The sequence below is a fragment of the Synchiropus splendidus genome, chromosome 1 (assembly GCF_027744825.2).
Source record: "Synchiropus splendidus isolate RoL2022-P1 chromosome 1, RoL_Sspl_1.0, whole genome shotgun sequence".
Taxonomy (NCBI): domain Eukaryota; kingdom Metazoa; phylum Chordata; class Actinopteri; order Syngnathiformes; family Callionymidae; genus Synchiropus; species Synchiropus splendidus.
In genome coordinates, this window is record NC_071334.1 from 70217632 (window position 1) to 70230601 (window position 12970).

Genomic DNA, 12970 nt, shown 5'->3' on the forward strand with positions numbered 1-12970 from the left:
CGTGTTTCATCGTGGGTCACAAACCAGCTATTTTGCGCAGAGCGCCACCAGCTGAGGAGTTAAAATGGGACATCCCTGAGGCGCAGAGGTGCGAGGAGGCACAGCAGGGGGCGAGTCGGACTCAGGCCACCCGAGACAGAGCCCGCAGTGTGAAAAGCCCCTTACTTGTTGACAACAGCAGCTATTATCACCCACCTCCTGGCCCAGCAGGGCGGCGACACAGGCCTCAGAGGCATCACAAATGGCAGTGAGGTCGTGACCCCCCTCCAGAGCAAGGACCACCCTCCCTCCAGCAAGCGTCATCAGCTGCCTGGTCAGGTAACCCAAACCTGAGGAAACAACGGGATGAAGTTTGGCATCCAGTGATGTGACAACTCCATTGGAGAGAGACCGTGGTTCTGGATCTGTTACACACATTTGGACGTCAGGACGTAGCCTCCCAGAGGAGGGGGGTGCCCCTCTACCGCGTCAAAGCCAGAGGAGACCAGCACAAGGTCTGGGGCAAACTCATTGGCAATTGGCATCACAACCGACCTGAGGGAGCGAGCAGAGCAGAGCATCAGTGTGTGTGTGTGAGTGTGTTTTTGTACTTCTATCTTTGTGAGAACCTGTATGAGTTTTTAATCAACACAGTGAGGACATTTTGGCCGGTCCTCACTTTGTCAAGTCTCATTTTGAGGGTTACTAAAAAAAATAAATAGCTGGGTTGTTATAATTGCGGTTTAGTTGAGGTTTAGCCATTTGCTTTAGATGGTTAGGTTTAGGCTGAGAGGCTGGGGAAAGGGTTATGTCAATGTATCTCAATGACAGCCGTCACTAAGAGTCACTAGTTTAAGCCTTCAGTTTGGTTCAGAGTCCTGGTTAACCTTAGCCATTCGTTATAGATGGTTAGGTTTAGGCTGAGAGGCTGGGGAAACGGTTATGGCAACGGGCGGTCCCCAGGAACATAACAATATAAACACGTGCGTTTCCAGTATCTTATACCTGAAGGCTGCCAGATACTCAACATCTCCCATTGGGGGGTCTAGACCGCCTGTAAAGGCCACATTGACGTTGAAGCCCACTCCCGGACCGCTGCCCACCTGCAGAACAAATGAAGAAGGACGAGTGGTTCATCAGTCTTTTGGGTCAAACCTTCACAAAAACCTCCATGACTCACCTCGTCTGGGGCACCACTGCCAGGGAAGAAGTTTCCGTCATCGTAGCGATGGATCGAGACATAAAGAACGTTGGGGTCATCGTAGAAGGCCTGCTGGGTGCCGTTGCCATGGTGAACGTCCTGCAGAGCAACAAGCAAGTAGGACATGTAACTGTGCTGCTGCTGGCACAGGAAATGCCATGCCACCGGAGACTGACCCAGTCCACAATGAGGATCTTGTTGATACTGAGTCGCTGCTGCAACAGTTTGGCAGCGATGGCCACCGAGTTGAAGTAGCAGAAGCCCCTGGAACAGACAAGGGGAGATGTAAGGAACAGGAATCAAATCTCAGGCTGTTGATTCATCCTTACATCGGAGTGCTTTCTTCTGCGTGGTGTCCAGGAGGTCTGACCACAGCAAAGCCGTTCTGACCAGACAAGCACAAACAGTCAGCACCAGCACATTAGGAACATGCCTTCAGCCAGATATTAAAGAGCAGGGCTGGGTATCCATTCTAATGTCAAGAATCGATTCGATTCCGATTCTCGTGACTTAGAATTGATTATCACGATTCAATTCGATTCGATCCGATCCAATTTCGATTCAGGTTAGTATTTAAACCATTTTCTGAGCTGTTGCCATAATCACATGACGAGTTACGCGAGTTAATACACAGACACAGAAGGCCAGATGTGACTGCTCCTGGGACTGGTGCATTATTAGAAATAGGACATGAAAAATCCACCCAAGAGATGCTGCTGTTTAATACGAATGCATTTTTATGTTATTATCAAGATGAAAAAAAATTATTCTCAGCCACTGAAAATGTAAACAGAGTGCTGGTTACTGACTTCATTATGTGTGAACAGTTCTCTGTGGTCTGTAGTACGTACGAGAAGAGGTCTCACTCCTCATCAGTATAGTGAGTTGTCAGACTCGCGTAAGATTGCGAAGATGTCCACGTATCACTTGTAATGCCCCCCTGACTGCTGACTGAAGCTTACTTTTCACGTTTTCTCTGACTGACTGGTGCATGTTTGGGATAACAGACGTTTGCGAGGCACCGTAGCGTACTGTGGCTCTGTTACTTTCACCAGCCGCCTGAAGCCCTCGTTTTCAACGACGGAAGACGGCGCATATCTTTGCAAATGAAGCCCGCAATCGCTTCAGTTATTTTGACAGAGCGTGTAGAACTACCCGGTAGTGGTAAATTTCGCTCGAGTTTCATTTGTTGTGGCCCGGTGGATGGCTTGGACAGGAGCGCTGGGTGATGTCGCGTCACGTGACTCGTGAGGTGGGTCATATTTCCGCAATACTGCAACACTTCCAATACCTCCATTAGGCACAACATGCTAGTTGCTATGGTTTTGTCGAACGCATTTTTGGTTTGGTCGCGTCTGAACCCAAAATGGTGCCAGACCGTTGTTTTGAGCGTCGCAGGCGTCTTCAAACCCGGCACGTTGCGAGTGTTGCCACTGTGAGGAGGCATGTTGTTTTGACTGTGTTGTCCCAGTTGTTTTGACTGTGTTGCGCGCCTGCGTCAAAGGGCTTGGACTTCATCCGGACAACATGTGTTACAACGTAAATTAATGAATCCGATCTTTGGACATACGAATCGATTTTATGGAATTGATGTACGAATCGATTCAGAATCAGAAAATCGATTTTTTTAAACACAGCACTATTAAAGCGAAGTAAACAAATAACAGAGCACGTCAACATGTTTTGCACCTTCAGCTCTCCAGTCGCCACTTTAAACACCAGCTCCACCACTGAGCCCACAGCCAGCCGAGCAGCGCTGGAGGAGTGGACCTCATTCCAGATGGTGTCGCTGTCCACCTGGGATGACGGAAGAAAAGCTTCGGTTTTACTGCTTCCTAATCACATGATGATAAATTGCTTTGCACAGGACCGAGGGACTGAAACCACACACTTTGACGAGACTCAGGGACAAATCAGAGTTCAATAGCAAAAGTAGCAAATAGCAAAACTTCAGTGTCAAATAAGCCAGTAACTCAATGTTCTCTACACTTCAATTGACTATTTCCAGCCCTCGTTAAACGTCGCAGTAATGCTAATTCGCGACTAGGTGGCGGTAGAAGTCTGGCTCGATATACGCAGCAGTTTCAGGAAACCATTTTTTTGCGTCGTTGTAGATTGTAGTTTTAGCAGGGGCAAGCATATTTATGACAAAAGTGAATTTGACTTAAAATATATTCTACATAGTACATATGATAGTCATAATCATGCCACAGTACATCCCAGGGTTGTTTTTCAGTTTATATCCAACCAGAATTCAGCTGGCTTGTGTCGTCATGTCGGCTGAAATCAGGTCTTCAGCAGCAACAGTGCAGGCGCAGGGGCCCTCAGAGTGAACGGACACATACAGTGGATGGATAGTTGCGATAGCCTGGACCTGGCCTCAAAAAGACTTTGTAACATAAACGATAAACCTGGCCACACGTTCAATGGCGATGTGAGTCGCGGTCCTAAGACTAGGACATGGACATTATGACAGTTGGACATTAATGAGTTGTACTTTTCACTTTGTCATTCCCTAAACTAAACGTACGGCATATGTTTCACCGATTATTCATTGTCATGAAGTCCGTTTAATTCAGTGAACAGGGCAACGAGCCACATAATAAAATTAGTGAAATAAATGGCTCACACATTTCTATTCACGCTGCTTGATATTTCAGGATAATATATGGTAAAATGTGTGAATTTTAAAAATACATGCACAGGAGACGTACGCCGGACGTGAACCAGCAACCTGGTGACACACAGGGATGAGCTTTAACCGCTATACTGAGTCAGGTGAGCAGCTGCTCAGGTGAAGCCTCACAGCCTGACGTGTTTGGAGCATGTGGCTCTGCTCAGCAGCACAGTTGGGGACAGCGAGACGTTGAATGAGACTTGAACACGTCCTGTGATTGGATATGACTCATACATATGGACTCATACCGTCATTTCCGGACTAACCACTACTCTTTTCTCTGTCTCTGAACCCCGTGGCATAAACATATGTGGATTTTTTTGGGACAAACTAGCTTCAGAGCACAGATGTTTGCTGACAGCCCCTGCATTTCCCTGGCATCAACAGCCACACGGGCGAGATAACCAGGCAGAGAAGGTTTGCCACTCCCAATCAAGCGGCTACTGTGACATGTTGGAGTCTTTCTACTAATGGGAGTTGTGCATTTATTGTACAATATTAATGTTAATTGTTTGCGCTACTAATAAAGAAGTTATTCACAGGAATGCTGGATGAGGGAGTGTGGCTGAGTGTGTGTGAGAGAATTTGAAGTTGCAGGTGGACTAGAATGGAGGGAGTGAACCACACTGGCAGAGAGGACATTGTAACTCATTAGAGGGTGCAAGGTCAGACAGAGGAGGCTGGAAAGTACTATCTTTTCCAGAGCTGGAAGGAGCTGGTTCTGATAAGAGCCACCTGGGTCCGGAACGGGGAGCATGCCTTGTGGTCGTTGCCATGGTTAAGACGGAACCAGCAACCAGGACTGGCGTCAACGACTGAGGACCAATTGGGGGACGGGGGGACGGAGCCCACGTAGAGAAGCTTTTGTGTATAAAGGGGTCAAGACCTCAGATAGTTTTTTGTCGCTCTACCATAGTCAGGCGTAGTTGCTGTGCCAGAATTCTGCTTTTGTATTAGACTCCTCTGTCAGGGAATGGATTTGTTGGATATAACTTGTTGGTTTCTTGGTAGTCATTCTCACGAGTGAACGGACGCGCGGAGGTACACAGGAGGTGTATTTCCAACAATACGAAACTGAGACTTTGCAAACAATAGTACAACAGGCTTCTGCCACGTATAAACTAGCCTGGGGGTGCGGCACGGCGTCCATGAGAGCCGCCACGCCATCAGAAAACTGATGTCTTTTTTAATGATGTGATCAAACGAACAAAACAAAGTGGAAACATTAAAGAGGTGGTCTTGAATGTGTCAGCTTTCGCGTGCTATTCGTGGAAAAATTCTGGTAGAAACATCATATTGTGACTGAAGTCCGTTGTTGGCGGAACTCAAGTTGCAAGTATTGAGTTTCTCAATATCAGCAGAAAACATGGTCATTTTGTGTCCATGTGAAGTGGTGAGGGTCCCAACTTACCCCAACTCCTCCGCACGGCAGCCGCACAAACATTGGTGTGATTGTACCTGGTGAGGTCAGAGAGGTCCGATTCAGTTCATCCTCTAAAACAGCATGCGGCTGATGCTACAAGCCTCAACATACAATCAAGCTTCTGTCGGAGAGGGTTGGTTCCATACAGCAGAACATGGGCCTCCGAGTGAACCGTCTGCAGCTCCTCCAGAGTGGCTTTCCTCCCCCGAATGCACTGCAAACACACCAGGATTAGAACCAGCAGGGAGGAAATGGAGGGTCGTCTGGAGCAGCAGAGAACCTCGCACTGAGCTCGCAGTCCAGTCTCCTGCAGTCTGGACCAGATGCTCTGGATGCGCCCTGCATGCTCTGGGTGGCTATTGGTGTTGCCACACATGCACTGGTGCTTCTGCATCAGGGAGTCGTACACCAGACCTGCACACACCCCACACAGGTCGGCTAACCGCTTCCTGGCGCTGGAATATCGTGCTTGACAAACCAGTCGTGGAGTGTGAGGCTGACCTGTGGTGAATCGAGGCTTGATGGCCGGGTCAGGAGAGGGGACACTAATTGGGAAGGAGGAGGCAGAGGCCGGCGATGACTGAGCTCTGGACAACGGACGGTGACCTGGGAAGGAGATGGACAACCCAGCTGCTTCCATGGAGGCCTGATAGTTCCTCAACTGGTGAATCCGCTGCTGCTCTAGCAGCAAGGCCTGCTGCTCACACACACACAACCGCCAACAGTTACTCCCTCCACAATACACTGAACAACCTGCTTCAATGGCAGGTCAAACATCTCACCTGTCTGAAGAGAAGTTCCTGCTCCGTCTGTCTCTCCCGGTGCTGAACCAACGTCTCATCCTGCAGTTCCTGCATGTCGGGGGGCTCCTGCTTAATGGTGACCCCTGGTGGCAGAGCGGCAGCGTCTTGGTGCTCCCTCAGCTCCTCCTCCGTCTCCTCTGGGTGGCTCTGGTGTTGGCGTCCCACTGGCGACTCACTGGGCTTGGCCATCATCTTTACAACACAGAGGGGGGCAGGGGTGACAATGAAACAATAGGCTCTGACAAAGTGTGCCTTCAGATGGGCAGTAGATGAACTGGATCAAATTCTTGGCAAACCCCTCCTCTCTCTGCAGCATTCCTCCTTTAACAAGCTTAATTTGGACGTTGCTGCTGCTCGTTTCCAGCCTCGCCGTTCTAATTGAACATAAGTGGTTGCTCCGTTCACCACGCCGCCGACAGAACCATTTCTCACTTCCTGTTAGGCTGCTTTTCATCGACTCGTCCCAGGACATGCTGTGATTCACTTGTCTGTTCACTCACCGTCACTGACATAGACACATCAGAGTGTCTGATGGTGCTGCTGAGCCAAGACTGTGTGGGTGTGTTTGTTTAGGATGGGAAACTGAGCAGCCACCGTGCAACAAGCTTAGAGGGCAGCCACTAGTGGCTGTGTTTCTCAGCTGTCTTCTCCACACCTGTGCCTCAGCCCCTGGTCCTGACCCAGACATTTGCCTGTATGAGGTCAGAAGACGCAATGAGCAGGCATGGCCTGCTGACTTGCCAGACTTCTAACTAACAACATGTAGATGTGGTTTCATGACACAGTGTCCTGATTTTCAGAGGCCACCAGATGCAACTGTCTACTGTAAAATGCGTGGACATGAACAACCAACTCCATGAAACCTCACATCATTTCTAAACCCTTCTGAAGTGCCATGTAGTGGCCTCTAAAAATCTGGACACAGTTTCATGATACCTCATCTACCCATCACCACTTCTAACTTTCACCAGCACATTCAATGTGGAATTTTACACCAAGTAAACACAGCCCTAGCCGAGTAAACGGCTGTCTTCATACTGAGCCCAGCGAGGCTGAAATTCATGACAACTGTACTGCATTATCAGCCATTTGCCATGTTCTTTCAAGAATGTTTAACAACATGCTTCTTAAAACGTTAATTTGAGCAGGCCTAAAAAAAAAATCACTGCTCAACAATGCATAGTGCAACTATGGTCACAAGTAGGGGTCAATCCATACACACACAGTCATTGCCTAGTGACACCCATTTGTACCATGCGCTTCAACAGTTACACACTGTAGAATACAACTCAGTTTATATGTGACTCTTAAAAAATAACATTAGATTACAGCAACAAACTGCATAGATACAAGTAAAAACATATGAACGTACACAGTCAGCACACAAACAAGTACGTGTCAGGTGGAAATAGAGAAGACATCCCCACCTTATGGACTACCGAACAGTACAGTGTTTTAACTAGCCAACCACCAAATCAGTTCTAAACCAAGAGTACCCTCTAGTGGCCTCTGAAAAACAGGAGACCGTTTCATCAGCCATGCAATACTGTTCCATGATACTTCATCTGTGCATCACTACTGTACACAGCAAAAACACAAGAAGTTTTTCAAAGGTGATGAGGGCAGCGAGCAACGGAACTTCATTGTTATTTAGTTATTAATTAGTTATTATTTTCCCAAAATAAAGCAGTAATGCTAAATGGTTCAAGACAATCTTTCTGGATTGTTTGTCCTTTAACCAGAACGGAATGTTGACATCGCACTTCAACAGTATTTTCTGTGATGGAAAAGTTAGCTCCACAAGCACACTGTATCGCATGTGGGATCAATATTAGATTGCCCTGTCCTTGTTGTGTGACAGGAAGTGATTCAGGTGAATGAGCAGAAGCCTCTTGGGAGCAGGAGAGGAAATACCACGTTCCATTCGCCCACTGCTCCTCCACGTCTGCTCCATCTAATTGGTTGAATTGTTGACAGCACCAGCGACGGATTTCCTGCATGGCCACATACAGCAGAAGTTTCCGCTCAGTTGCCACGGCAACCACTTAAGGCTCAGTCACACAGACGTGGAGGCAAACGCACCCGGTGCAAATGTGAGGTTGAACCGGCCTCCGCCAACTCACCAACAAAAATACTACAGAAGAAGTGAAGAAGGATGCAGCTCTTTGCTGCGTGCGAGACTCTACACTCCACTCCAGCTGCTTGGTACATGCATCTCCTGTCACTCCCCAACTCACTTGCATTTGATCTCAAACCAGATGAGAACTAGGGTTTCCACTCACACACAGGTCTTCCTGCATGAGGATATGAAAAGCCCTCATCAATGGAACACAGAAAAACATGATTCACCATGGCAACACATGAAACAAAGCGTCGCTCCTCCTACTTCTCCACAATGGAGATGGAAATTTTAATGATGCATAATGATGCAGAGGTGCTGACAAGTCAATAGAAAAAGCGCCTGACAGCACCAGACAGATCACAGAATTGCCAATAACTAAGGACGAGTGGTGCAGATTTATTCAAGGAACTGTGATGTTAGTGACGTGAGCAGTGGTCGTTTCAGTGCAGCAGAACAGCAACAATGCAATGTCTTTCAACATTTCCCGTCATGACTCCGCCTTAATCTGTCCTGATCATCCTCCCTGCTCTCACCTGTCCTCCTCATCTCCTTCTCACTGAAGGTCAAGTCCTGACATTCTTCCTCCATCATGCTCCCGGTCTCCCCTCTGGTTTCCAATCCTGTCACTCCCAATGGAAACCACAGCATCTTCATCTCTGACTCTTCCAACTCTGCTTCTAATCTTTGTAAGCCAAGGTGCAAACTTTGATGAGAGAATGCTGTTAAAGTTTCCTCTTGGCACAATATGCATTTGGCCTCAGTGGATATTTTCCACATACTTGGGTGTCGATTTGATTTATATCTCGACCATGATTTATTCATTTACAACGAGTCCTTGGTCTACATTTGCCAATAGTTGCTGTTTGAAAATAAAAGTCATGAGTATGAAACTTGTGTCTTTGATAGGCTGCTCTTTTGAGCAGGAGACGTGCTTGAGCTCAGCTTCCCAACTGTTTACCAGGAAATGGATATGAGGTTTAATGCAATTTTTGTCCCCCAGCCCTAATTGACATATGCGCCATCAGTCTGATCAAATGCACCATTTTTTGTACTTCTATTCTCAAGTTTTTTTTAAACCTAAGCACTGAAGCACTGACAGAAATATTGTATAACACTAATAATTGAGTAAAATAATGATATAAAAAATGTATACTAATTTGTTTCACTCATTACAAATGACTATTTTTGCCTGTATTTAATGAAAGAAAATGAATATATTAATGGGCCAGAGTTATAATTGCCACAGATACTTATACCCCCCTCATTTTCCCCACTACTGATTTTCCCCTCATTTCCAGGAAAGCTAACTCAGGGTTTGTTCTGAAAACGGCCTCAGGAGCCATGACTCTGGGTATATTGAATAAAAGTAGACGTCAACGTTTTGCCTTCTCTTAGACGTCGCTTCAATCTCAGGCAGAACTTCTATAATCCTATAATAGACCCAAATCCACTCTATTATAGTCAGTGCTTCAGTTGATGGGGGATGCCATTTATACAGTAAATGTTGACGGTATAATTAGCAATCTTTAAGCTAGAAAACAATCAACACGCCTATTGCTCTAACACCTCTTAACCTGCACGGCAGTGTAGTGACAATTATCAACGTCAATTGACGCAACAAAGAGGCTCAATAACGCCGCACACACCCTGCTAAAAACACACCTGACAATCCACCATCACAACTGTGTACATATCCAACATTACTCCTGAAACGTTACCCCTCCCACAGGCGCATGAGCATGACATTTGGGGGTGGTTTTCATTTTATTCTTGTTGTCAATGAAATAACCAACATTAACTTCTCTATTTGAACCGATATATATTATTCATGTGCAATAATAAGTGCTCATTTGTTTTAATTCATTTAAACAACTTAACAACTGATTACAGTCGTATAAGATCTTATAATATTTGCCAATTTCTATCCTTCAAGCTACAAACAATTGAGGCTTTCAGCTCAGTTGTATTGTGTCGGCAAAATAATGGAACTAGCCCAAAACAGAAGTACAACATTGGGACTGTAGTGTGAAGACCCAGCAGCTAAAAGCAGATGTAAACAGAGAGGTGTAAGAAAAGGTGGGGCTCCATAAACACAAAGAGGGAACATTTCCTCGCACTCCAATGTTGAAAATAATCTCACTTTACTTTCAGCGATGATGGAAGCAGCAGAATTTGGGCAGATTACTGCAACAGCTGCTTGGGAAATGTGTGAATGGACTCCAGGCTGCCAGCACCAGAAACAGCAGGTCTTACCACACGCCTTCTGCTGAGTCTCAGCGGTGAGTCTTTCATGAAACATTTGTCAATTTGAGGGACTCTAAATCGTTAGAGGACAGAAAGAGTTACCGCGGGGGGAGTTTTTTCGTCCTCCACTGACACCTCTCAGGACTAAAATAAAATTGACTTGCAAGATCAAAGTCAATTGCCACTCCGATTGTCTTCAGCAGAAACAGCAGCAGAATATCTGCACGACGATACGTGCAACGATAGACTGCTGCTGAAACTAAATGACCACAACACTGCTCTCTAAGGTCAATAACTGAATTTTGCATCTCTTCTGAGCATGACCACTCCAACAAAATTCATTTAGAAGGGTCTCTTAACCCTTTTGGCACCATTTTTTTTTCAGAGAAATATTCATTGATATAAATACTTGAAAAAAGTTGTCGCTTGGAAATACCAAAAGATGAAGGCACACTGTAAAAGAGACGCGTCCTCAGTGTGAGGCTAAGTTTGGGATGGGAGTAAATTCACACAGCTAACTGGCATTATGACGTCACCTGGCGGCGGCCATAGTGTATTACATAACTTTGACAGAATGTGTCTCTCATCCAATGGAGACCTTCTTCCGCATGTCTGAAGCAACAACGATGATGATGATGGTGATGCATCAGCTCCAGTATGCTGCCTGTACTCACAGCGAACAGGCTGTGACTATGCCCTGAAGCAGCGTCACTCTGTCATACTGCAAGCGAAAGTCTTCATCAGAAGATGAATATTCCTCTTCAGAATCTGAGTCAGTCTAATTCCCTCTCTTGCTCACTGTCTACTACATAATGCAGCCTCCCTCGTCTCCTCGACTCGATCTCTGTTTACTCCAAATTTAGATGGAAACACGGCCACAAATGTTGCTCATAACGAAGTTACAGGTGTCCACCATTTGGTTGAGTACAGCAGTAACTACATCAGGCGACGACCAATTTGCAGCCAGGCTTGTTGAAATATTAGTGAATGTTACGACTGTAGGTTAGACAACACGGACGTCTGAGTGAGTCGCGTCTTTACCTTGTTGATGTGAAGCTGCTGCTGCTGGAACTGCTGCTTGTGCTTCTCCAGGAACTGCTGGTGCTGCTGCTGGACCACCAGCTGCTGCAGGGCCAGCGCCTGGGCGTGGGCCTGGGCTGCACTGCCCTGAGGCAGAGGTGCCGACTGGGTCCGTCCCAGGGGCCGGTGTTGCCGCTGCAATTTGGCCAATGAGGCTGATGACGACATGGTCAGACTGCCGACACCTGCAAAATGGTGAGAGAGTGTTCAAATTATTATAATTAATCATTATAATATATAAACAATACACAACACAGCATGTATGTAAAACAGTAAAATCAACTTGGCATTATTTCAGTGTCTTTTTAGGGATACAGCCAGTGTTTATTTTGACAGTCGACTAGTCAGCGACTACCTTAATGATTGATCGGCATATGACGTGTACAGGTCGAACTCTGATGACTGTCATGTTGTAAATAGAATATAATCAGATATATATATTTTTTTAATTGTACCATAAATTCCTGGACTACAGAGTGCAAAGGCTTATAAACTCTCCCCACTAAATTTAAGAGATTAGTTCTGACTGCAAGAACAAAGTAGCGTCTTATAGTCCAAAAATTAAAGTAGATTAACTGTTGTAAAGACGGTTCTTGTGTTCTATGCAGTTTTGAAACTATATTTAATTACTCAATTGGAGGTGAGAAAAGGTGTCCTTTGATGTGCCCCTTTGTGAAGTGGTGCCATACTCAGCCTGTTGTACTACAGATTGAGCTAGGAGAACAATGACGCCAGGACCCATTGGCTGAAGCTGTCGGTGACTCATTTAGTAGCTGATCATAGTCGATGCAGCCCAAACACATTCATAGGTTAGTTGTCATACAGTTGAAACCAGAGGACTACAAGCACTGCAAAAACATAATTGACGCTTCATTTCAATCATTTCTACTTGCATTATAAGCCAGAATAAGAAGAGATATTTTTTAATTATTCTGCTGCCAGAAGAACTAGTACGCTTGACAAAAGAGATGCAACCTATCGAAACATCTGATTTTCAAGAAAGTCAAACAACTTGTCTGGGAATGTTCTCTTTAAATCATATTGCGTTAATCAAGTCAAAGCAGATGTAGCCATGACAACATCTCAGTGTCCGACAGTGAGGACAGTCCGCCTTTTCTGAATCCATCTTCCTCACGTCACTTCTATTTTTTTATCAAGTAATAGGTCCCTGCTCTCAATGCTTCTGTGATTCATTTTTTTTTTTTTAAACAGACATTCTTCGGGCTGTCACAGCATGGTTGCTCTTCAGGAGTGAAGACTCCCAAATTTTGTCATTCTTTCATAGAGAACGCCGATGTTGCCGTTTCTCTGTTCCCACTGTTCACTGATAGTGACTGAAAACATGAAAAGCAGGACTTTAAGTGTGAATAAAGTACACCTGCAGACAGTGGAGTATTCATCGAATACAGCGCTAACCTAATCTCACGCTGAAAGTCGATGA

The 12970-nt window shown here is 45.8% G+C and overlaps 1 protein-coding gene across 4 annotated transcripts in view; it reads right to left on the reverse strand.

Moving 5' to 3' along the window:
* The window catches only part of LOC128760716 (histone deacetylase 4-like), a 61547-nt gene that overhangs the window by 3550 nt on the left and 45027 nt on the right, over positions 1 to 12970 (reverse strand). For all 4 annotated transcript variants that reach the window (XM_053868350.1, XM_053868342.1, XM_053868360.1 and 1 more), the window contains 13 exons: positions 11491 to 11714; positions 6063 to 6275; positions 5782 to 5977; positions 5561 to 5694; positions 5392 to 5494; positions 5269 to 5315; positions 2870 to 2977; positions 1510 to 1565; positions 1357 to 1444; positions 1160 to 1279; positions 985 to 1082; positions 416 to 534; positions 196 to 329 (listed from right to left, as the gene is read on the reverse strand). In XM_053868350.1, the coding sequence (XP_053724325.1) occupies positions 196 to 329; positions 416 to 534; positions 985 to 1082; positions 1160 to 1279; positions 1357 to 1444; positions 1510 to 1565; positions 2870 to 2977; positions 5269 to 5315; positions 5392 to 5494; positions 5561 to 5694; positions 5782 to 5977; positions 6063 to 6275; positions 11491 to 11714 (1640 nt within the window). The remainder of the gene's footprint in view (positions 1 to 195; positions 330 to 415; positions 535 to 984; positions 1083 to 1159; positions 1280 to 1356; positions 1445 to 1509; positions 1566 to 2869; positions 2978 to 5268; positions 5316 to 5391; positions 5495 to 5560; positions 5695 to 5781; positions 5978 to 6062; positions 6276 to 11490; positions 11715 to 12970) is intronic.